Below are 22,536 nucleotides of genomic sequence, written 5' to 3' on the forward strand. Positions count from 1 at the left end.
CCAGAAGAGCAAGAGATCGTTGTCTTCGTAGCACCAAGAGTATATGGCAACCTGGTCATCCATCCACTCGAGTTGTTCGCTTGTCCAATATATTGAATCCGGCGGCATGGCTATCCTGACTGTCAAAGCGCGAACAGTTAACTCGGAAACAATCAATCACGTACCTGAATATTTCGGCAGTGACTAGTGACTTGTCAAGTATGTTTGCCGCTGACGCTCAAATAATTAGGTTTTAAGCTCCGCTGAAGGCAGCACCATGTAACTCGGGCGGGACGTCAAATTTAGCAGCCAGCACACATCAGCGGGGGAGTGCCGTTTGACGGTGTGCGTTATGTCGTGTTATGTTCATATCTGTAGCTAGTATATAGGTGTAATGATAAAGACATCGTCCAATGAGATTCGAGAGTGGTGTGAATTATTTTGATAGCTTACTGTGACAAGCTGCTGGGGGTGACCGTGTATACAATACAGCGGCACTGTACACTAATTAGTAAGAACTAGTTGCCAGTTAGTAGATAGGGTCTGATGTGGAGAATATGTTCGCTAGCCCATGTTTTTATGTGAATACATGTGAATACATGTGCCAAATGATACCTTCAGATTGCTTATTTTCCTACAGCATCATTCAAATTGGCTTAATAGTTGTTTTCCGCCACAAATGAACCATTCGTTCATAAATCTCGTGTAAAATATAGTAGGTTGGATTATGGAGAGTGCGTCCTGTTCAATCTCAAAGTCAAATCTGTATCTAATGACGCCTGTGGCATTCCTGAACATGCTGGAGCATGGCGATCTTGGCCGATCAGTCGTTGGCTACTGCGACAGAACAATATATTGTAAATCTCGTGTAAATAGCACTAATCTAAGGCTCACATTGTATAAGCCTAACTCACCGCACTTACTCCTCCCATATAGCAGCTTCAATATGACTCGCCCGCGATTGTACAATACTCCCCAAGAAAAACTCGAAGCAACTCGTCGCTACCGAAAAACGTATTACGACAGGTCAGCAGTGCACATTTGGCGGTGCATATCAATCTCATCTACGATCAATGTTTTCACAGGAACAGTGCTATTATCAGTTTAAAGCACAAACAAAAGTATCGAGCACGACGGCAAGTCAATATTCATTTCCTCGACCAGTATATGATACTATCCTGATTGTACTTATTCTTGTATTCTATGTAGTGCGAATGCAGGCCCTCAGGAAACAGCAGACCCAGGAGGACCAAAAACAACGTCTCCGAGTTGCAGGTATGTTTCCTGAACGTTTACCACAACCGTAACAGCACTAAATTTTGGCAGCCAACATCGTCATTCTGACTCCAGTCGGTGAGTCTCACAAGGGCATCATCTCATCTCTTAAAATTACTAACAACCACTCTTTGCAAAGCAGGACGAATACCAACATCGCAGACGTAGAGGCTATGCTGACCCGTCTTATAAACGGCTCCTCTACAGAGCTTCTCGACCAGTTAGTCCAAGATTTCAGAGGCACCGCAGCCGTCGAGCATTGGATTAAGTCCATTGAGACTTTGCTGGCAGATGTAGATGCACTCAGACAGCGGGTTCAGGAGTATCATTGCGCCACTCTCCAAAGCCATGGTGTGGGGAAGGAAATACGTCAGGTGGAGTTCACTGCCGGAAGGGTCGCCGGTCTCACAAAAGCATTGGAAGACATCCTCATGTGTGTTATGGTTGACCCGCATACCCTATTTGACCACCACGCGCGAGGTGAGCTGCTGTATCAGAACTCTCCCAATATCACCGCGTTATAGACTCAAATTCTGCTTCTTGGGGTTCGGACATGTTCGCCGTGCATTGTACCTTATTTAGATTAGTTACCTACTGCACCAAGCTAATGCATCATGTCTCGTTATTCACGGACGATCACACGAAGTTCTTGCGGTGATTCACAGACTGCGCTTCACGGCGATCACATGAAGTTCTTGCACTGATTCACCAAGCACGACAATAACCCAAGAAATTTATATTGCACGCTTCAGGAGGTAATACATAATATATGGTAGATATACAAGTAAGTACATTACATTCGAGAGTTGCACATTGTCCGTTCAAGGCAGCCACCTGGCTTCTTCAAGCTTGATTGCATCAAGCATGCGAAGGACGCCGTCAGACCAGGACGCCGTCAGACCAGGACCTCGCACGAGTGTAAGACGAACAACTGACTCCGAGAACGTGGGGAGAAGTACGTGTCCTGATAGAATGTCAGAATAAAGAACTGTATTCAGAAAAGAGACGTACCATGTATTGAATATACCAACCCGGCGACCACGAGTAACAATGTAGAATGGGCCTCTAGCATCTGGATGCGGAATGTCAAAGGTAAAGCCTTTATAGTGCTGCTGAAGGTGTTCCTCCCCGTTGACCATGACTCTGCTTGTTGGGAGATCGGGTAAGTGTTCATTGTGCACATTAGGGTTAGGAAGATCAATGTGAGTGGGAGGGGCGGGGCCAGGAGGAGCGGGTGACAGGGCCTGAGCAGCGGGAGGGGCAGGCGATAGGGCCTGAGCAGCGGGTGGCAGGGGCTGAGCAACGGGTGGTAGGGGCTGAACAGCAGGAGGGGTGGGTGGCAAGGCCTGAGCAGCGGGAGCAATGGTGGGCAGAGTCTGGGCAGCGGGAGATACCAATGTCTGTGCATCTGTGGTGGGAGAGGCAGCAGAGGGCCCAGGGCTCTCTAGTCCAGTGCTGTCGACGATGACTTGTATCAAATTGTGAGCGTCGTTTGCGGAAAGCGTCAGTGAGGCTAGAAGTTGCAATACAACATCTGGAAACCACGAGTAAGCATTGAGGTGATCAATCGACTGAGAAAATATGTACCAAAGACGACATCATTGTTCGAAACACTGTGGGACACCATCATTGGTAAAGGAGAACTATGAGTGACTCACCTGGCTAGACGACCACCCTTTATACACCTTGGATGATGCATTAGCGAAGTCAGTACATATGTAAAGTAGGAACAGCAAGAATGAGTGGAAGAGGCTCGATTACATAATAACCTGGCGGCGAATAGGCAGTGCGTTACCAATTCGCAATGTCATCCAAGTTAAAGGATTTCTGGCTGTTCGCACATGGACAGAGTATTGCCATTGCCAAATTACACTGGCGTTCAGAGAAATAGGTAAGTCGAAGAACACCCTCAGCATTATTTACTAAATTATAATTAATATCATATGTAGCTACACTGGGATTGGATTGTTGGGTGTACACCGTGACGACCTAGTCGATTTCGTGACCATGAATGGCACCTCTGCTTCATCATCTGCGCAGCCTTCGTCCTCACCCCCAGTTCAAGTCATACACTGCACACAGGAGGTTCGCAACACCTTACAAGCCTTAACGAAGAAACGGAAGAAGAAACCAGCGCTAAATTCGTACACACGGACCTCCACGCAGTCGGCCCAGCAAAGACAACATACCAACTACTATGTTCACAATGGCTCTATCAGCTACAAACGCTCCTACATCAAACCTCCCGAGAATGCACAATCATCCCGTGCGCGGGAACCTTCACCAAATGTCATGCCGGATCCTTTCGACGATTATGGTACATCAGATATCGATGTTGCACCTTCGTCAGATGACGTCCAACCTTACAAAAAACCACGTACTGCAGGGGTAAGTGTAATGGTCAGATTGCCCTTTCAAACCACTCACGCAATCCAGGATCATCCATTACTCATGTGGTTAGATCATCGTTCTCTGTTCCTCGAGGAAATGTTGCGCCTTGAGGGCAGAGGGGGGCTCCGCGAAGCGCCTTGTTCTAGTTGTGGCAATGCTTGCCCTCAGTATCGATGCCAAGATTGCTTCGGAGTAGATCTCCGCTGTTCGTCTTGCATCACGGTGGCTCATCAATGTCATCCGTTGCACAGGTTGCAGGTCAGTATGGTATTTCTATTTATATATAAGGTCTGACTGATCTACACAGAAATGGAACGGCGACTATTTCGAACGTGTGACCCTCAAGAGCCTCGGCCTCCGTATTCAATTGGGTCATGCGCTCAACGAGAAGTGCCCAAACCCCCGACGAGCTTTCAACGACGACTTCGTTGTCATCGATTCCTATGGCATCCACGAGGTGTTAGTAGATTTCTGTGCCTGTGCGAAGGGAGATTCCCATATACAGCAATTACTCCGTATGTCGTGGTTTCCTTCAACGACGGCCGACCCCAAAACCGCAGCAACCTTTCGCGTTCTGGATGAATTCCACTTGCTGTCTTTCGAGTCGAAGGTGTCCGCTTACGAATTTTATAGTGCTCTTATGCGGGGCACTGATAACACTGGCTTGATGCGCGTTAAGGTTCGTCATTGATTATTAGTACACGCACAGACTTATTTGGTTCTCAGGACCGATATGAATCTTTTATGAGAATGATCCGCGAATGGCGGCATCTGCTGATGCTTAAACGTTTTGGGAGAGGGCATGACCCGAAAGGGGTGAAAGCCACGGGAGAGGGTGAGTGTGCGGTCTTGTGCCCAGCATGCCTGCACCCGGGTAAAAATTTGCCCGAGGACTGGGAGAATGTTCCCCTTGCAAAACGGTGAGCTAGAAGTACTGTCATTGGTCATTCACTAAACATTTGATTAGTTGGATATACGCGTTATTCATCGCTATCGATGCAAACTTTTGTCTCAAACGCAAAGTGGTGTCAACTAATACCGCGGACCCGGGATTAAGTCGCGGATGGGCGTACTTTGTAGAGGAGGATACATACAAGCAATTTCTCGAAGATAAAATGGACGTCCCCCAAGAGGTGAGGCCTTTCCTTTGCTATGCTGTTCCCTCGTTGATTCGTTTTAGAAATCTACGTGCTCCAGCCACAACGCGGTAAATATGGCTGATGCGAAGACTAATAGGGGGCTAGCTGCTACCGGGCTTGGCACGATCGACTGTGCCCGTCACAACATGAAGCGTCCGAATGCCGTTGGAGATTTGCAAAAGGGAGAGAAGTGAGTCTGCTCAATTGCTGACATTTGTATGCGCTGATAGGTGCTCGCCAATAGATACGTCAATATGGACTACCTCTTTTTTTCAACGCTCCGTCACAGCTCCTTACAAAATCTCAACATTTCGTACGACATTGCCTGTCAATGGCACAAGAAGCTCTGGCAACGTATGAAGGGGTTTCCGCTTTCAATGCACTTCAATTTCGTATCGAGGGCCGTCTCCTTCTTCGTCCCGAAATTCCATCTCCCTGCCCACATTGAGAAATGTCAAACAACATTCTCATTCAATTTCAAGCGTGGCGTTGGTCGAACCAATGGCGAAGCTCCGGAGCGCGGGTGGGCTAACATTAATCCCGTCGCATCCAGTACGAAGGAGATGGGGCCCGGCGCAAGGCGTGATACATTGGACGATTTCTTTGGCGATTCGAACTGGAAGAAAATTGTGGGCCTTGGTGCGTATCTCTGTTGTATCGTGATGCTAGTCTCATCTGCCTCACTAGGTACTACAATGCTACGTAAAATGAAGGAGGCCTTACCTGAGCGCGCGAATCAGCAAGCTGCACTAAACGACTTGGAAGAAGGATTAAAGGATGAGTACGGGGATATTCTGAATCAATGGAGGTTGCAAGTAGAGGCATGGGAGGATGACCAGTCTCAGCCAAACCCTTTTGAGCGAAATGCAGATGGTTTGTTCACTTATTGGTCGAAGTGACGCCAAGTGCCTGATTTGTTATAATCACAGTCGTTACGCTGGCTTCGGTCCGGCTAGCACTCGCAAAGGAAGAAGAATCAGATCTTCAGAGTGGAGTGTCCCTCGCATTGCACGAGGACTGTTCTCCTAGTGTGTTGATTAGCTCAGGGCTGGAGCTTGAAGAACAACAGTGCGTTTTCTCTCATCCTTGCGTATGATGCCACTAAGCCTCTCCCAGGCGACGTTTGAGAGTCGACAAGAGCGGGTGTGGTATACACGTCACTGATAATCAACAAGGGAAGTTGCTTGAGCGGAGTAACGCTTTGCAACGACGGATTGATGCCTGGTCAAAAATTCAAGAATTGTATATGCCCAACGTCGTTGCTATGCGTCTCTTGGACAAATCAACCTCTGCCAACGCCACGTCCGTCCCTGCTGCAGAAACATTCAATCTGCGGTTGCCATCACAGATCGGCAGGCTGGCGCCTTGTGATGAACGACTCCAGAGGACAGAATGGAGATTGAGATACGCACAAGGCCATGATGCCCTCCGCTCCTTACGCTCCAACCTTCGTGCACAGACTGCCGTACTCAGGTACAAGGACCGCAACCTTCGAGGGCAAGGAGCCAATACTCGAGCACGTAGCACGCTTAAGACGATCGACGCGAGAATCGATGCTGCCGCCAGCAAATACGAAGGCGCACACAAGGCCCTGGTGATCCTGGGCGGACTCCTGAACGAGTCTGGCTGGCAGTCATCACTGCGTCCTTTAAATCGTCAGGATATTCGTTCTATGTCTGACCTGCTCTGGGGTGAATCGGAGGGCAGACGAAAATTGTCGTGGATATGGAATATGCGTGGCGCTGCGGGAAGTGAGAAGGACGATAACGGTGCTCTAGAAGGTAAGCGCGATACTACAAAATGATTCTCTTACTCATGGTGCAACAGATATGAGGATAGAGTGGTGTAAGGCAAGGGCACGCGCAATGCGCTGGGGGGAAGAAGTACAACTCCTGCAGGAAGAAATGTGGCGTATATTAGCTTTTCTAAGGTGGGAAGCAGCACGCTGGGATGGAAGGCAAGACGACGCTACACTAACCAATGCAGAACATGAGGATGGCTGTGTGGCGTATGCGAAATGGCAGGCTGACTTGCGCCGACATCTAGCGTCATCGTTTGAGGCACGCTGGGCGGAGACACTGGCCTTGGTAGACATAGATTGATTAATGGCCTCGATAGACGTAGATTGATTAATACATGCACTATGATCATAACGTGCCATGGCATCAGGGCGCCGGGAGGGGACGAATCAGCAATGCGCCAGATTATATTGGAGGGCGGGATGCACGAGGGCGGGAGGAAATGAATAAGCAATGCACAAAGGGCGGGAGGGGAAGAATTATGCATCACAATGCATCAGACGGGAGGGCGGGATGCACGAGGGGCGGGAGGGGATGAATCAGCAACGCACAAAGGGCGGGAGGGATGATGCATCAGACGGGATGCATCAGGGCAGCAACGCACGAAGGGCGGGAGGGACGATGCATCAGACGGGATGCATCAGTGCTCGAGTCAGGCTGATGCATCAGGGATGCACTAGGACCCAGTATTGTAGGGGAGAGTGATGCATTAGCAGTACTCACTACTGTAGGGGAGGAAAGAGCGCTACAACTGCAAGGAAAATGCATCACTGGTGCGTTACAATTACAGTAAATAATGCATTACATCGACACGAACCTGTGGTTGGGTTCCTTCCGTGTGATATGGTAATTAAAAGACGGGAGTGTGCTCAGTGTCTGGTCCTGTGCGTGTGATATCGTCAGTCACTGCCACTTCTAAAATGAATTATTGATGCAGACTCACAGAAGGAGTTAGGACAGTGCGCAGAAGCGGTTGACGAACCACAAAATAGCTCCGCATCAGCGATTCCCACAAGTGCATATTCGAGTCATGCGACTCATCGCAACTGTCCATCAGCGGAAGGACTTGCAGGGACTCGGATGTAGTACGTCTGGGTGAGAGTTAGTGGTCAAGAATTTGCTCGAACAGCGGAAAAGGTTGCGTCGACTCGCACGAGAGGTTCAGATTCGAGGGATAGACCGACTGCAAGGTTTGGACATCGAATCAAGATACGTTCGCAAGGCTGAGCAGAGCAAGTCCCCGATTAACCCAGAAAGTCAGGGAATTGGACACTCTGGGGCCAAAGTCTGGGGCGGACTCTGGGGCCAGAGTATGGGGCCCATCGGCAAGTTCGGCAGCGACCAGCTGAGGTTAAATTTCATCGCTCACGAAGCCTTGCATCATGACAAGTACTATTTGCAGGTACTGGCTAGGGCTGCACTAGCATATTCTGACTAACGAGCAATCTTGCCGCTTGGTTCATCGATCGCGATAACAACACCATTTGACTTGCACTATGGGTAGCCATCAACAACAATATTCAATACTACGCCAGGACCTCGGTTGGGCTGGAGCCAAGTCGACCCTACCATATTTGCGAACGACAAGGACGTGATGCAGGCGGTCATCAATGAACGAGTTTGGTTGGCTCTTGTCGGTAAGTCACCCCTCTGTGTGTGTTGCATCTTTGAGCATTCATATTCCCTAGTTGAGATGAACACTACTGATAAACTGGCTGCCGCGAGGCAAACTGGCACCTCACTAGCACTGTCCACTATACTACTGTGTGTAGCGTCAACCCACGCATGCCACACGGCCGCTAAACCTATGTCTATAGACTCGTCATGAAGTCATGATCGGCATTGCCGTCACTCCAATCTATAGCAGCCTCCTTGGGGAGATTTTGTCGTGTCTCGCTACTACAGCAATATTTCATGCAAATCTATGCGCAGGTCCAGGCCAATGAAGCTGCTTTGCAACTAATAGCACAAACCCTACAAACGATTTCTCCTGGCATCGGCTGGACCGCTGTTGGCCTTCGGCCGTTTGAGTGGGCACAAACCTTGATCTGTCAGTGCTGAGCCACCTACATACCTGCCTTATGTAGCAATATTCATTGATTCCCGTGCTTGCCACCTTGAAGTATGTGTGAACCATGATGTCAATGGGCGCATCATCCCACCTGAGTGCAGCGCTCCGCCATACATTTGCTTATGTGGTACATATGTCAACCGCAAGATATTCAAGCTCAGACTGAAACAACCACGCGCCCCAGACTCTGGCCCCAGAGTCCGCCCCGGACTTTGGCCCCAGAGTGTCCATTTCCTGGATGCCCTCGATTAACCGGTTAGATGATTGGTACCGGTAGCCGAATCGTCGGAGATAAGCTTCTTTTCATCCGACTTGGCATGAGCTTCCATGTTGCATCTGGCGGCCACTGTCCTCGACCGAGGCTCGACGGTTATATGATAAGTATCTCGCCACGTAGTAAGTATACGTTCTGGATCATGCGCACCCCGTCTTTCGCCGCTCTCGACAGGCTGTACCCTACTAGTACTAGTGCCATTCCAGATTAACCTTCCCTGCCTCGCCGTCCTAGATTTTGGTCAGCAAATGGGAGTCTGGTTTTTTCTTCTTACCTCAGCCATTTCACTCAGAGCATCACTCACTGCAGTGCTAGGTACCACTCCGAACGCCTCGACTCCACACAAGAACGAGACGGACGGATTTTGGACGTTTGTTCGGGGTCGAGAGAGCTGCGTGTACAAAGGTGCGTTATTATTTCACAACTTAACAGTGCTGTGCAGACGAAGCACTTAAGTTGTACCTCAGCTGGTACCATGCTGCATTGTGTTTTATCCTCACCTGTAGTAGTGCTGTGAATAAGTTCTCGGACACCCTGTCAGTCTAACTTTTAGCTCGAAAATACAATTCACTACACAACGAGACCTGGGGGCCATTTTGGAGACCTCGATAATCACGCTGACAGACACACGCGCGTACTAGTAAACGACAGCCTATTTTGTGTGCATGTATGTTTTCGCTGATTCCCGACGGCTTTCTACCAACATACTCTTGGATTTCGCGCTTTCCTCCCATGCCTAAATCACTTGCCACTCCATGAATTCGCATCTGCAGCTGTGGTACGAGTGTCTTGCCCGCGTGGATTCAGGATGCGCGCCCGCTTACTAGAGCCTTACATTCGCAAGAATCTTGCAGCACTTCTGACATCGCTCTTTCGCGGGTGCTGCGTGTACGAGCTGCTGGTTTTGACAGCGTAATATGATGGTATACGTTATGGGTGGCTTTTTGTGCCTGCTTGCTATCCATTTGATTTTTCGTACGTCGCTTCCATCGTGCCACCTAGATCATTCACCACAAAGTCTGTTGAACTGGATCACAATTGCTTTTGGAGAACGTAGATGATGATTACGATCACTGTGGTGGTGCCCACATCAAAATACCCTTTCTGGGTGGTGACTCACTAGCTCAACATGTTCTGATGCAACCGGAACTGCAGCTGTCCCTACCGCGCTAATAAGACTACGTTCCATGCCGCAATTTTCATTAAGACGGGATCACCAGCCCCTAGATAAATTGTTTGGCCGACATCCTCGGGATTTGGCATTGCCTGGATTGCATATCTTATAAATGACCCTTGAGCAGAGCAATTTATCGCCGCATTCACTAGCATGAATACTTCTCAAGAGTCACAAGCTGACGTGCTCTTGTGGTCAAACGTGAGTACAACTTCAGTTGTCGAGTCAATCCTGGATCGCTGATGTATCGTCGAAGTACTGTTATGGTGCGGCTGTAGTCCATTAAATCAGTTACTTTCGTTGATCTGTATTTCGCATCTCGACAGTTGCATTGACATCGCTTTGGGTGAGCTATTGACATTATCTTACAATGACTCGTGATTTCACTTTAATCGTGACATTCAGGTATACGACTACATACTTTGTATGGCTGACTCGGCAAGTGGAAATTTACTTGAACGTCCAATAGGTGACTCTGAACTGTAGTCGGTGCAGATCACTTTTATTGCCAAGTCTCGGCGCGGGCTCGGCACAGTGGCTTATCTCGTCTGCAAGTGCTCGCCATTTACCTTCATATTACTGAATATGCTCGGTGAGTATCGAATTTTCACCTCCATGCTGTCCTCTGGATGTAATGCGTTTATGATGTTCTTCAGTGACCCTCCTGCCCCGTGGCTCATCCACTGTATGGTCAAACGTTGCAAATATGTGAATTCAACTCATACCCCCATCATAGCTTTGTCGCTTCTTATACATGATAAATATCTGTGGGTCTAATGATAATGTACCCTGATGCATGCTGACTCTGGGTCAAACACTTCATTAGGTGCAGGGTTTCTGTCGATGTTTTCCGGCGAATGTAGGTTTACCAATCGAACTAGCCATCACTGATCCTGTCTTCTAACATCTACACAAATCTCTGATGGTCCAGGCATCTTCATACTCAGAACGCTTGCAGTATGGGAGCAGGATAGAAGGTTCGTGGTGTTCAAAATCATCAACATCATTGTGAGACCAATACCCGGAGGCCGCAACCAACTCTATATAACGATCGACGTCTGACTCATCCTTTGCAGGCCTATTTAGTGCCAATCATCGTCCTCTTTTCTGAATTTGAGGTGTCAGCAGGTGTGTGGATCTCTTGGAGTCTTTTCCTGCTCAGCTCTCAACGTCTAATATTTTCATATAAGGAGAATGCTCGATCCCTGGCGGTATCGGATATGTGAATACAAGGGGAAGGTCTTCAGTGATTGCCGTGTACTGCTTGCTAATGCTTGCAGAGTTAGGTTAGTATTAGGAACTACCAAACATGAACTCGAACTAACCGCATGCATTTGCATTCACACGCTTTCAGAAATATTGTTGCGTGTGCTGTATCGCGCCTTCGAGAGCCATGGTGGCTGGAGGATCGAAAACCGACTTATGCGTGGTCTCGTGCATCATAATTTATTGTACTGCGGCTGCAGCTTTGGTTCGTGCTCAAATCATTCTGGAATATCTATTGTTTACTTGCTAAATGGTACAGCTTTTTCTCTCGGTGTCGTCCTCGCTACAGTCTACCTTCCGGTAAGTCACTCACTGTGCACACTCAAAGCCGCCCCATTAACGCGAGACGTAGTTTCCGGTGGTACACGTTATTGCCGAGTTTGTTTATTCTCACTTTCGAGGAAGTGATGGTTACTCATTCGGCAACAGGACTCAGGTCGTTATTCTATCTCTCTTGGTCACGCGAATGCACAGGGACTTCTGGAGATCGGATCGTGCTGCTTGTGGCATTGATGGAGTAGATCTCTCTCTCACAACGTTTATGGCAGCAACCCCAGATGTTATGTGATGGGTATTTTTCCCTCTGAAGCATCGTGCACCTTCTATCTGATCGAGGAAAGACTCTCAGAAGACGGGCAATGCTAATGGGTGTCTCGATACGCTTGATGGACGAAGTATATATTACCAGTAGACTAGATCTTGTCATAACATATGTAAGAAGGACTTGTATAACTTAAAGGTGTCATATTAAGGGGACAAGCCTCCACACAAATCCTGTTCGGCTATAGCTTGCAATCAGCGCCTTCATTTATTTCCTCGTCAGTTGCCCCATTCCTCACATCATTCAATGTGCTCGCCCGAAATTTCTAGTTAAATATGCAGCAGTTTGCGCAGATATGTGGTACCTTGGCGACGCCGAGGAAGAGAATTACAGCGTGTTCCACGCTTTTAGGCTCGCGAGCAAGTGCCGAACACGTAAAAATTCTCTTTTTGCACTACATCCTCCAACGCCCGCTATTGTTATACTATCTTGCCTCAGAACTTTGTTTGAAGTAATGTGTGTAAGTTTGGAGAATGGCATTTCCTAGGAGAATCAGGGGAACCGCCCTCCCCTCCCCGCTCGCAGTAGAGCGATCTGGCGACACGACAGTTACTGCCTTGGTGATGAATGTTCTGAGCCTCAAGAGCGTCTTGCCTTCAGACGATTTGCGGCGACAAACACGAGATACTTATACTCCCAGTTTAAACCTTACTTGTACGCCGATACACAGAGCCGATCGCGACGCGTCAGTCACGTGTTCAGAAATCAACCCGTATCTAAGTTCGGGACACTGCGATGAATATTCTCAGTCCCCCCCCGCCAACATCATAGGATTAGACTACATACTAGAGACAAGGAAGGGTTGATTTAGATTAGGCTTGGTATGTCGTCAAGACTCGAGAGGAACTGGATCGATATAAGATGACTGAGAGTGGTCGTGACCAACCGACCGCCGTTCCACATAGCATAGCTATAATCCCCAAATGCATTCACAATTAGTAAAACCATGCGATTAGGTGATGAAATATATATGGGGCCCGGAAGAGTGAATATACGTCTATGAAACTACTCATGACTGAGATGGGGTGCTGCTATTGTGAACACTTCCAAACCAGTCCTGCCAAATGTTCTCGGCTCTCCGTATTACCCCTTTGTCTAAGGCAGATAGAAAGAGACTTTATTTGACAATGACGGTCCTTCGTTCCGTCCAGTATAGAAGTTGATCACGTATCTAATTCGAGTTCCGCATCGTTCGACTACCCAATCATGATGATCAAAGGTAAGAAGAGTACCTACGAAACAAAAATCAGCGTTCCTTGCGTGAACTGTGGCTGAATCACATACCCAAGCAAAGTCACGAGTCGAGCTTTTGGGGTGAGGTCAGGAGTCTTAGGTGACGGACACAGCCTGGAGTGATGTGAGGGCTCCCAAACGTGCCCACCATGCTGCTGCATTGAGACCATACTACTGTACAGGCCATATGAATTGATGGAATAGAGCCTGGACTATGTTACCTTCTGTATTCAGCAGTGCATTGACATCATCGGATGTGGTAAGTGAGAGTGTTTGGGGTGTGGTGCGAGGGCCGAGTTTGTGAGCCGGAGTTGCAATGCCAGAAGCTTCGAAGTCGATATGAAAATCAAATTCTCCCCTAATGCTCTTTGATAAATGCAATTATCAGTTGGAAGCCAAGCTGAGATTTGAGAAGCCTACTCAATGAGTGCGAGTTGTCGCGAGAATGCAACATTTACTGCAGAGTCCTCCAAAAGAACGGCGCACTTCCGGCAGGAAGCCTGATGGGAGCTGCACTGATATGATTTGGGATATCGCAAGACTGCATGTCGCAGTTCTTAAATGAACCCTGATGCCTGATTTGTGTGGCAGACGCTGTCCTATCTCGCTAAAAACGTGTTCAATACCAGCCAGTAGTGCGTGGATTTCTTGGGGTTCGTCAAATCAAGGACACTACTATCAGGACAATGAGAACGAAAAATTATCACAAGCGACAGACAAAAAAAGCAACCTACACAATCCATTCGCAGAGAATGGTATGATCCCTAGGAAATTCGCTTTTCGATGAGCGCCTCATGGACAAAAACAGCCCACAACCGAGCGGCGATCACTGACAGCGACACGTTTCAAAGGTGTGTGCTGCCGAGAAGGTCCAAAAGAACAAAAGCCGCCTTCCCTTTCATACCCCTTCAAATTCAAATTTCAGTATCCCCTGCAGCCATTCTCCATTGCTCCGCGTATCCACAATGATCACACCCGTATTTTCTGCAGCGCACGCTGCTCGATGGAAAAACGTAAGCGATGACAACCGTCGCCCACGTCGTAAACGAACACGACTATCAGATGGAGAGGACCAGACAGAGACGGACGTGGATGTTGATTATGAACCTTCGCCTGCACCGCGCAAAATGAAGCCTTTGCCTGCCCATGCGCAAGTCAATGGTCATCGTCAACAATCCGACGGAGAGCTCCCTCCAACACAAACATCTACAAAAGAAAGTTCGCACGGTCAGTACATACCGACGGGTCGCAGACGTGGCCACAGCTTGCAAGTTCAAACCTTCTCATATACCACCACATACACCCAGATTCTGCAAGGATGGCGGTAAAGACGCATACATGGATTACCCTTTGGTTTGTCCTCACTGCGCCCGTCATCTTCTGGGATGTAGGATACTGTTTTATGCGGTATGTTGTCGTTGCCCTGGTTTCATACTACTCAAATTGACGAGAACACAAAAGTCCACGGTCTATGCTCGGGGGAGACCTCCATTGGATCTGGAAACCGTACGAAATATACCAGAATATCGATTATGTGGGTGCACTATCATGATAAATCACGTCTTGTAACCGACGACCTTCACTAGGTTTATGGTATTAAAGCTCTAGAGGAAAACAGCGGATTCACAAATGCACAATGTGCGTGCCTTCCATGCCCATTTGCTCTGACTGACCACCATCCCCCTTCCAGCTTTTCTCAATATCGTAGAGACGCTCATGAGTCTCGTATACGTGTACTTGGCACACGTCTCAGGCTGGTCCTCCGCACCCCTCATCGGATTCGCAGCGGCGACCATGACGCTGTCCAAAACCATTTTATACTGGTTACAAGAGTACTATTGCGGCTTCTGTGCCATCGGACACAACACCATGTCCGATCTCGTCATATACTGGATCATACCCAACGGGTGCGTGTGTTCGTTTCTCATTGGCTTGACACCCCCAAACCCATTCGTGTTCGTTTTCCATCTAGATTATGGATCGTCGTCCCCAGTTTGATCGTCATGAGACTAGGAAAAGATCTCGCTGCATCACTCCACGTCGCGGAACGCGCTGCGACCAAGACTGCTTCCGGAAAGCAGAAATGATGGATTCCCCAGAGTCCAGACTACCGGATGAGACGGAAATGGTATATTTACAGTTTTAACCTATCAGTCTATCTACGTTTGATTTTTTGTATCTATTGCTCTGGAATGGATTTGGATTATCGCTTATATTTCTGTCTCTTTTGCTGCGATTCAGTTCGGAGCTTGTCACGTAGGTCGTCTTGCCAGGCAATCCCGTGCTGGCTGATCAGGAGGATTTATATTCGGCGCGTGTCTCCGATGATCGTAGCTGTGCTTTTGGATGGGGAATGTACTCTCTGCAACACCCTGTCATGGCCTCGCCTTGTCATTTTGATCCTGGTCACCCGATCACCCGTGTATCATGAACACGACGACAGGCGCATGCAGTATAATATACATAATACATATGGGTCAAACCACCACGCCAGCTCAAAGTTGGCTTGTGCTGTTTACGCGAAGGAACCTTTCATCCTCAGTGGCGAGACGAGATGCGATCAAACGCATTCCACGGAGTCAGGATAAACCAAGTTCCTTCGCTTATAATACTTGGACTTCTCACCGAGGACGAAGCCAACCTGCAGGATCATGCATGTACAAGGTTAAATATTCCACGATTTATTCCACATTGTGTTACATCCAATAATTATGATACATACACCGAAGAAAATAAAACGTCCAGAAAGATGCCTCGCGCTAATATGTATCAAAACAAAAAAACGAAAAGATCGAGTGACGCAGTCTCAGAAGTACAAAACAACGACGGCGACAACAACAACACAACAAACGACAGGAAAGACGGAACAGCCCAATGCCAGAAAGGTGAGCGTGAGGTATGCGGTGGGTTCAATAAGTACACGATGAGTCGACATCTGTTGTCGTTGAGAGAAACGAAGCGAGGAGATTGGAATATTTCGTTTGCGTGTTTGCTTTGCTTTACTTGATGCGTGTGGTCGATCGACGGCTTGCATTCCTGCAAGCCCATCCCAGGATGGAATCAATCCATCTCCATATCCATTTCCATACCGTCCCATTGTTCTTCCGACTTCTTCTTCGCCGTGCCCGGGCCAACGCACTCCTCCTCGACCTCCTCGGGCACGCTGAACGATAACACAGCGTCCTCTTCCTCGGATTTCCACCTGAACCGGGTGCCGCTCACCCGTCCATACATATGCATGTTCGCAGATGTGATATCATCAACGTCAGCGAGCTCGCCGTCGTCGCTCGAATGAGAAGATGCAGATATCGAACGCACAGACGAGCGTGGGTGGGACCATCCCGAACGTGAGAAGGATGCAGAAGCGGAGGGGAATGACGAAACGCCGTAAAACGATGATGAGGTCGGCGACCCCCAGGACTCAGAGTGCACGCTGACTGAGCCCAGAGCCAAAAGGTTCCTCGCATCGGCGTCTGTAGGAGCGGTGGGGACCGGCACTGGGGAGCTTGGCGCGCGCGAGTTCGGGGTGGTAGTCACGCCCAGGAGGCCTGGACGCAGCTGGGTAATGCCACCTGGGCCGGTGGCTTGGGGAATAGAATAGTCGTGTAGTCGCGGTCCGGTTGATCCTGCGCGGCCCGAGCTGAGGACGGAGGTTGCCGGAACAGAGCTGGAAATCGGTTTTGAAGGGGACAAAGTGTCAGTTCCTTCGTTTGCGCTCCCGAGAGCGGGAGGCGGGACTATGCCGCCAGAGAGAAAGGTAGGCCAAAGGGAGCGATCTTCGGGAAGTGACGCCCCATTCGTAGACGAGGGTGAAAGATGCGACAATATGGCAGCAGCCTATGAAAATTTGATTAGCACTTTGGTGAGCTGTCAAGTCAAAAAGCAATGACCTCCAACAATTGGACTTGCTGATGTTTGCTAAGTACAAACTTCGAGGCTTCGCGCCACTGGGGGGTATGTTCCCAGCGATGTTTAATGAGACATGACGGATGCCGGTAGACCTGAAGACTCATGGTCACTTTCTACTCGAACAATTCAGGGCACGAAAAGAGCCACCTTCGAGCAGCTCTCGCACGTAAATATCGTGCCGCGTTTCTTCCCGCTCTTCGCAACACCGCCGTTCGTACCTAGACTGCTGTGAGCAGGAAGCGATCCCGACAATTCGTTGTCATCGAAGCTCCCGCCTCGTAGTGTAGCATCAGTCCCCTGCGGTGTAGTATTGGGGTCAGGTCCCTGTGTTTCAAGGACACTCCGAGATATGGCGTTCAGGGAAGTACCGTGATGGGTATTACTGCTCGGAGGCGAAGAGGATAGAGAGAGCGTGGCAAGCGAAGACAAAGCTGCGCTCTGTAGGGACGCTGGTCTAGATGCCAAATTTGTAATGAGAATCAGATTAAAGCAGGTGACAGCACACAAGGTGGGGACAAAGAATTATTGGATATAGGGAAGCCAAATGAAGAACTTACAAAGGTCGGGAAGCTGCGTCGCGCGCATCGCTTAGTCTCCTTCTGGTCTTGCCAGTTGATGACAAGCGACGATGCTTGGGACCAAAGCTGGTCCCAGATACTACAAAATTTGGTGAGTGCCTTATTCCTGACACATCCCACCCACATCATCGTACCATGCGACGGTTGGACAGTTATGTCCGCAGAGTGGGGAATGGATATTGGCGTAACGCTCGCAGCAGCGACAGAGAGGGAGAGCAGACTCAGGTTTGAGCGATGATTCTGGTGAAAGTATGAGTAAGCTTTTCGTCGTGGAAACGAGTCGACATGATGATTAACTCACGGAACTTGGGGAATCTACCTGAAGCTGGGACATTGTTGGGGAGGGAGAACTGGAATCAGTGGTACAAGACATAATAGAATTTACAAGGACTAATACAAGCTCATGACAGAACAGAAACAAGGGAAGTGCAGGTTGTTCGCAGATTGGCGTAATTGGTAGTCATTCGATCCCTCTCGCATATGTGCCACGAAATTTCAACGTCCGCCCAAATTTTGTCCCCAAAGGGTCCACTGAGCGCCCACTACTGCGCAACAACGCCTGCGACCCCGACAGCCCTTACACAGCCCTCAAGTATCTTGATCAGTCGTCCCTCTCTCTATGTTGCTACAGGTCTAAATTATATCCTAGGGATGATCTGCCAACAAACAGTAGCCATCCATATCCGGCTTGAATCGGCAGTCCTTCCGCCCAAGGTACCAAAATAGCGACCGCGGAACTTTGTTGCATAAGGGCCTACGCTCGCATGACACATCATCCCAAGTCCAGGCTCCAGGCTATCCGATTTCAGCATTGCGGCGAATGACGCGCACGGCTCAGCCAAGAGTCTGAAACCACATGTAAAACAAAGGCAGAACATACGGAAAGACTCTGCTTACGGAAGTAAATTTAGTTGTGCCATGTTTGTCAACAGCTTTGAATACTAACAAACCGCAACAACGCTTCTTGAAACAAGAACAAAAACAAACAAACAAACACAAACAAAGTAGCAGCAACTGGTTTCGATCCAGTGACCTCAGGGTTATGAGCCCTGCACGCTTCCACTGCGTCATGCTGCTGTTCGGCTGTTGCCAGAAATGACCTAACTGATGGGCTGGACAGATCCGAAGGGCTTTTGAAATTGTCAAGTAGGCCGTCGCCGCGTTCAGCGTCTCGGTATAAGTAGAACCATACACCAGATTTCTAAATCATCCTTACATGTAATGCAAACACCTCACTCTTCTCCCGTGCACTTCTATATGCAATTCACAAACTTTGTCCTGACAGGCGTTATCTTGCAAGTTGGAGTTCCTGAACTCAATGCGCAGATAGGCGATCGGAATCGTCGGCGGGGACGGCGAGCTAGATATGAACAGCGTACATAGAGGAATCACCGGCACCTATCGATTGCATGCATTGACGGAGCGCTCAGCACGTACTAATCAAGATATCATTGGTTCTTGGTCATCGTAAGGAACATTCTATCACGTCAAGTCAGATAGATAGTGCTATTGTGAGACACGGGCAACTTGAATTATATCACAACACTCCAAACCTTTGCAAAACTTCTCGTTCGCACGTCGCATAAAACCCTCAACCCTACTCTTCACGATGCCAGTGGCGCTCAATCGGAACAATGAACGAGAGTGAATAGCATTCGGCACAATAGCAGATGTGGAGCAGCAGGAACAACGATATGCGACAAATATCCCGAGTAATGAAACGATATGCGGACCTATTAGTAGTGGAATGTCCAATGAACATCAATGATAAGCCTCAACAACGTTGAACACGGCGAACAGAAATGCACACAAAAAAAGAAAGGCATAAAAGAAAGGCAATACATAGAGCCTCATGTATGGGAACCTGCGACGCGCGTATTATGCACCCCCTTTTGTAAGGGGCTCCGAGTTGGCTCCGGGGTACCCGGATCACTGAACTGGTACTGTAAGCGCATCTCGCATCTTTGGAATACCTCGTCGCATCCACTCCGAGGGTGGCACGCGTTCGTCTTTGTCCGAGCTCGCGAAAAGGAGATTGTTCTCCGAGGAGAACGCCCACACACTAGGGTCAGGCGTAGGCATCGCCATGATAGCACGAAGCTCCTTGCCTGCATGGCAGTGTCAGTGGCGGTCCTGTGCAAGTACAAGGATCTTACGTATTATATTGTGCACGAAGTGATCCATGTTCTGAAATTAGAGTTTGTAAAGTTTGTCAATATCAAATTACTCCAGCATGTCCGAGGCTGCGAGCGTCGGGGTAGGACGTACAAGATCATTTTTGTCATATCCTGGGTAGGTTAGGCGCATTGATATTGAGTACATCGGACATTCCCGTTATCATGGAACCAGACTTACCAAAGGGATCTGAAAAGGCACGCGTTGTGAGTGGATGGTACAAAGTAATAGAATTACATCACGCACTTTCGATCTCCTCTCCAGCGACGAGGAAGCCAAAGAAGATAAAACTCTATTTCGCAAGATAAGCGTTGAATGATAGGGAGATACGAGTCCGGACAGGCGTGCGATGATGCCAATGATCCTATCAGAACTTACCGCAAGAACAGTGGCAGGGATCGTGAACCACTTCAATGTTGACCAGACCTGGAATGGCTATATTTGTAGAGGTCGTCAATGGCCGCTGCATGACATATGACAGATCCTCCGTACCAAAGCCAAACAGTATACAACAGTTACCAGCCACAAATGAATGGAATATCTACGCTGAAATGAGTTCCCCGCGCGAGTGATGATATCAGGGCTTACGAAAATGGTATTGGGGTAGTGAGGATGCGTTCTAGACCAGTCAGAGCATCTACAAGCTGAGTCAGAGTAGCTAGTAGGATATCTGCGGGTTCAATAGTGAGAAGCCTGTAGAAATTGGGGACAGCGGTGAACGAACTGGTGGTTGGTGCATCGATGATGGTCTTGCGAGATTGCAGGGTAGAGACGTAAGAGCCCTAAGGCACCAGATTCAGATCTTGAAACACAGATCGTCATGGAAAAACGCGAACCAAATACAACGAGATTTCCAGGGGAATGTTGTACGAATTTCGGCCATTACGCATCGCAGCTCTCAGTCTAGCTGCCCTCCTTCCTTTCACATACACCCCGTTTTTATCCACACCGTTCTTAGTCAGCAGCCGGAGCAGTAGCGAGAATGGGAATAGATCGAACAACGAGTATTTGGGGGGATTCATAGCAGGAGATAGGTATAATTCCTCGGGGCCGGTAGAATATTTCTCGCCCTTCTGGGAACGACCGTCGACATGAAGCGTATTATCCGTCGCAAAAGTCGTGACCCGGGTGGAAGGTGTAGGTGCGGTATTCGGAAGCGGAAGTTGACCCGGAGCCGGCGCTCTCCTCGTGAGCCCTGAACCGTGAAATTGCCCTGAACGTGGTGATGCAGGAACATCATCACCCATGCTATTACGCGGCCTGGTGAGATCGACGACGGAAGGGATTGTCGGCGGAAGCGGGATTGTAGGAAGGAACTTAACCAAATGATACAGATCCTCGTAGTAGATGCCATCTTCGCCACGCAAATAATGCTTAACAGCGACGGCGAATGCTTCGAGCAGGTTCACAACAGATGTCTTCTCAATCAGAGTCCTTGCCTTATTTTCCTCGTCTGTGAGTGCCTGACTTGCCGGATACGCGTTCTCTATAAGCGGGAGATCAACCATCATGGAAGGTAGCCACGAGGCTGATGTGTACCTGGTATATGGAGCCACACGGTGCGAGCGAAGGTACGGCTTCCTAGGACAATCTGTGACCAAAGCCTTCGTCCCTCGTTGTAACGTTCAAAACTAGAAGTTGTCCTGTAGGAAATGACGAAACCAAGGACTGTACCAAATCTAGAAAAGAACTGCAAATAAACCTTGTTGGCTTGCTTCCCATGAGAGGTGAGACATACACGGTGATAAGGGTTGGCTGCAACGCTAAACTATGGATGTTGTGGCTGATCACGCAGATAGCAGTTGACCAAGCACCGAAGAAGATTAAGATGTGCCAGCATCTGAAGAGAGCCGTGGCCAACAACGCATGTCCGAATGAAGACCAAGTAGACCGTACATCTGGAGCATCTGGATCCCGATTGTAGACCGGAGTACCCTGGTAATTGAAGGACATGAGAACTCGTCAGCACACCAGCTGAAGTATTAGTGGGACGGAGTAAATGAAGAGTGAGAAGGATTCAAACAGACAACGGAAAATTTTCCGGCTGATATTTTTGAATTTAGGAACATTTGCTTACCGGTTGTCGGGAGCTCGTCAATGCATTCATTCTGTAATTAGTACCAAATTTACACAGATGGGGATGGCAACGGATCCTGGGGTGGGTGGGAGAGGGTAAAAAGTCGGGAGCGCCACTAGGCTCCTGCTAAAAATCAAGTGCCGCTATCAGCACACGTTGGAAGCGCGTGGAATAGCGTGCAGCTGGGAAATTTTCTGTTTGCTGCCATGCTGGCAACCACCAATTCTTGGCGCCTGCAGGTCGGTAGCCAAGCAAGTGAAAGGACCGTCCGGAAGGTATAATTAGCAAACAAGTACATAAAAATGTGTTACCTGTTCGCCAATTTTGAGACAAACAAGATGATGATCATTGCCGCATCCACCGAGAGAACAGCGCTCAGACTGCCGCGTTACATAATGGCGTTAAAGGTTGGATTGAACCAGTGACCTGCTTTCAGCTTGTAACAGACGCACAGTGATTGGCGGAGAAGAAGAGACTGATCTGGCAGGAGAGATTATCTGACTCGGCGATCAACGTGACCTGCGGTATGCGAGTCAGATCAATTGGTTTCTCCACAACACTCTCCACATATCTTAGAACTCCTCCAAATCTTCAT

At 48.7% G+C, this 22,536-nt stretch overlaps 7 protein-coding genes and 1 non-coding gene across 8 annotated transcripts; 4 read left to right on the top strand and 4 right to left on the bottom strand.

The window, feature by feature from the left end:
- Nucleotides 1–925: 925 nt before the first annotated feature.
- DEU56DRAFT_914680 (uncharacterized protein) lies at nt 926–1,778 on the top strand (the record flags this gene model as incomplete). Its single annotated transcript, XM_041357654.1, has 5 exons — nt 926–1,005; nt 1,065–1,142; nt 1,189–1,254; nt 1,306–1,332; nt 1,397–1,778. 5 exons carry the CDS (start codon nt 926–928, stop codon nt 1,776–1,778), a joined length of 633 nt encoding a protein of 210 aa, XP_041206308.1.
- Nucleotides 1,779–2,075: 297 nt separating this feature from the next.
- On the bottom strand, nt 2,076–2,884 carry DEU56DRAFT_757759 (uncharacterized protein; the record flags this gene model as incomplete). The annotated part of the gene is made up of 3 exons (XM_041350166.1): nt 2,076–2,218; nt 2,282–2,788; nt 2,842–2,884. 3 exons carry the CDS (start codon nt 2,882–2,884, stop codon nt 2,076–2,078), a joined length of 693 nt encoding a protein of 230 aa, XP_041206309.1.
- An 821-nt stretch (nt 2,885–3,705) lies between these two features.
- Nucleotides 3,706–6,886, top strand: DEU56DRAFT_740582 (uncharacterized protein; the record flags this gene model as incomplete). The annotated part of the gene is made up of 10 exons (XM_041348826.1): nt 3,706–3,903; nt 3,953–4,324; nt 4,372–4,565; nt 4,613–4,778; nt 4,826–4,974; nt 5,029–5,423; nt 5,472–5,657; nt 5,714–5,852; nt 5,901–6,565; nt 6,612–6,886. 10 exons carry the CDS (start codon nt 3,706–3,708, stop codon nt 6,884–6,886), a joined length of 2,739 nt encoding a protein of 912 aa, XP_041206310.1.
- Nucleotides 6,887–10,838: 3,952 nt separating this feature from the next.
- On the top strand, nt 10,839–12,089 carry DEU56DRAFT_982031 (uncharacterized protein). The gene is made up of 9 exons (XM_041359872.1): nt 10,839–10,869; nt 10,929–10,961; nt 11,034–11,110; nt 11,179–11,230; nt 11,293–11,388; nt 11,457–11,573; nt 11,628–11,668; nt 11,721–11,746; nt 11,798–12,089. The coding sequence occupies exons 1-9, from the start codon at nt 10,857–10,859 to the stop codon at nt 11,934–11,936; spliced, it is 594 nt and encodes a 197-aa protein (XP_041206311.1). The 5' UTR covers nt 10,839–10,856; the 3' UTR covers nt 11,937–12,089.
- A 2,431-nt stretch (nt 12,090–14,520) lies between these two features.
- On the top strand, nt 14,521–15,289 carry DEU56DRAFT_740495 (uncharacterized protein; the record flags this gene model as incomplete). Its single annotated transcript, XM_041348815.1, has 5 exons — nt 14,521–14,609; nt 14,664–14,736; nt 14,789–14,840; nt 14,893–15,109; nt 15,175–15,289. The coding sequence occupies 5 exons, from the start codon at nt 14,521–14,523 to the stop codon at nt 15,287–15,289; spliced, it is 546 nt and encodes a 181-aa protein (XP_041206312.1).
- Nucleotides 15,290–15,832: 543 nt separating this feature from the next.
- On the bottom strand, nt 15,833–18,151 carry DEU56DRAFT_815107 (uncharacterized protein). Its single transcript, XM_041353760.1, has 6 exons — nt 17,991–18,151; nt 17,824–17,929; nt 17,669–17,768; nt 17,259–17,565; nt 17,093–17,203; nt 15,833–17,039 (listed from the first exon to the last, which is right to left on the bottom strand). Exons 1-6 carry the CDS (start codon nt 18,060–18,062, stop codon nt 16,263–16,265), a joined length of 1,473 nt encoding a protein of 490 aa, XP_041206313.1. The 5' UTR covers nt 18,063–18,151; the 3' UTR covers nt 15,833–16,262.
- A 543-nt stretch (nt 18,152–18,694) lies between these two features.
- DEU56DRAFT_t82 lies at nt 18,695–18,766 on the bottom strand. The gene has a single exon. It is a non-coding gene; the product is annotated as a tRNA-Met (tRNA).
- An 852-nt stretch (nt 18,767–19,618) lies between these two features.
- Nucleotides 19,619–21,817, bottom strand: DEU56DRAFT_740575 (Bestrophin, RFP-TM, chloride channel-domain-containing protein; the record flags this gene model as incomplete). The annotated part of the gene is made up of 11 exons (XM_041348823.1): nt 19,619–19,797; nt 19,846–19,876; nt 19,958–19,977; nt 20,111–20,156; nt 20,243–20,299; nt 20,357–20,405; nt 20,453–20,534; nt 20,589–20,646; nt 20,701–21,350; nt 21,404–21,543; nt 21,603–21,817. The coding sequence occupies 11 exons, from the start codon at nt 21,815–21,817 to the stop codon at nt 19,619–19,621; spliced, it is 1,527 nt and encodes a 508-aa protein (XP_041206314.1).
- Between the last annotated feature and the right edge of the window lie 719 nt (nt 21,818–22,536).

Source organism: Suillus clintonianus (assembly GCF_016758775.1).
Source record: "Suillus clintonianus strain FC179 chromosome Unknown DEU56scaffold_58, whole genome shotgun sequence".
In the NCBI taxonomy this organism is placed as follows: domain Eukaryota; kingdom Fungi; phylum Basidiomycota; class Agaricomycetes; order Boletales; family Suillaceae; genus Suillus; species Suillus clintonianus.

Coding starts and splice junctions, on each gene's coding strand:
- DEU56DRAFT_982031 (XM_041359872.1), top strand. Junction 11,574..11,627: donor GTACTGCGGCTGCAGCTTTG/GTTCGTGCTCAA, acceptor TAAATGGTACAG/CTTTTTCTCTCGGTGTCGTC. Junction 11,669..11,720: donor TCGCTACAGTCTACCTTCCG/GTAAGTCACTCA, acceptor CGCGAGACGTAG/TTTCCGGTGGTACACGTTAT.
- DEU56DRAFT_815107 (XM_041353760.1), bottom strand. CDS start 18,062: ATGTCTTGTACCACTGATTCCAGTTCTCCCTCCCCAACAATGTCCCAG. Junction 17,930..17,990: donor AGGTAGATTCCCCAAGTTCC/GTGAGTTAATCA, acceptor TACTTTCACCAG/AATCATCGCTCAAACCTGAG. Junction 17,566..17,668: donor GACGCAGCTTCCCGACCTTT/GTAAGTTCTTCA, acceptor TTTGGCATCTAG/ACCAGCGTCCCTACAGAGCG.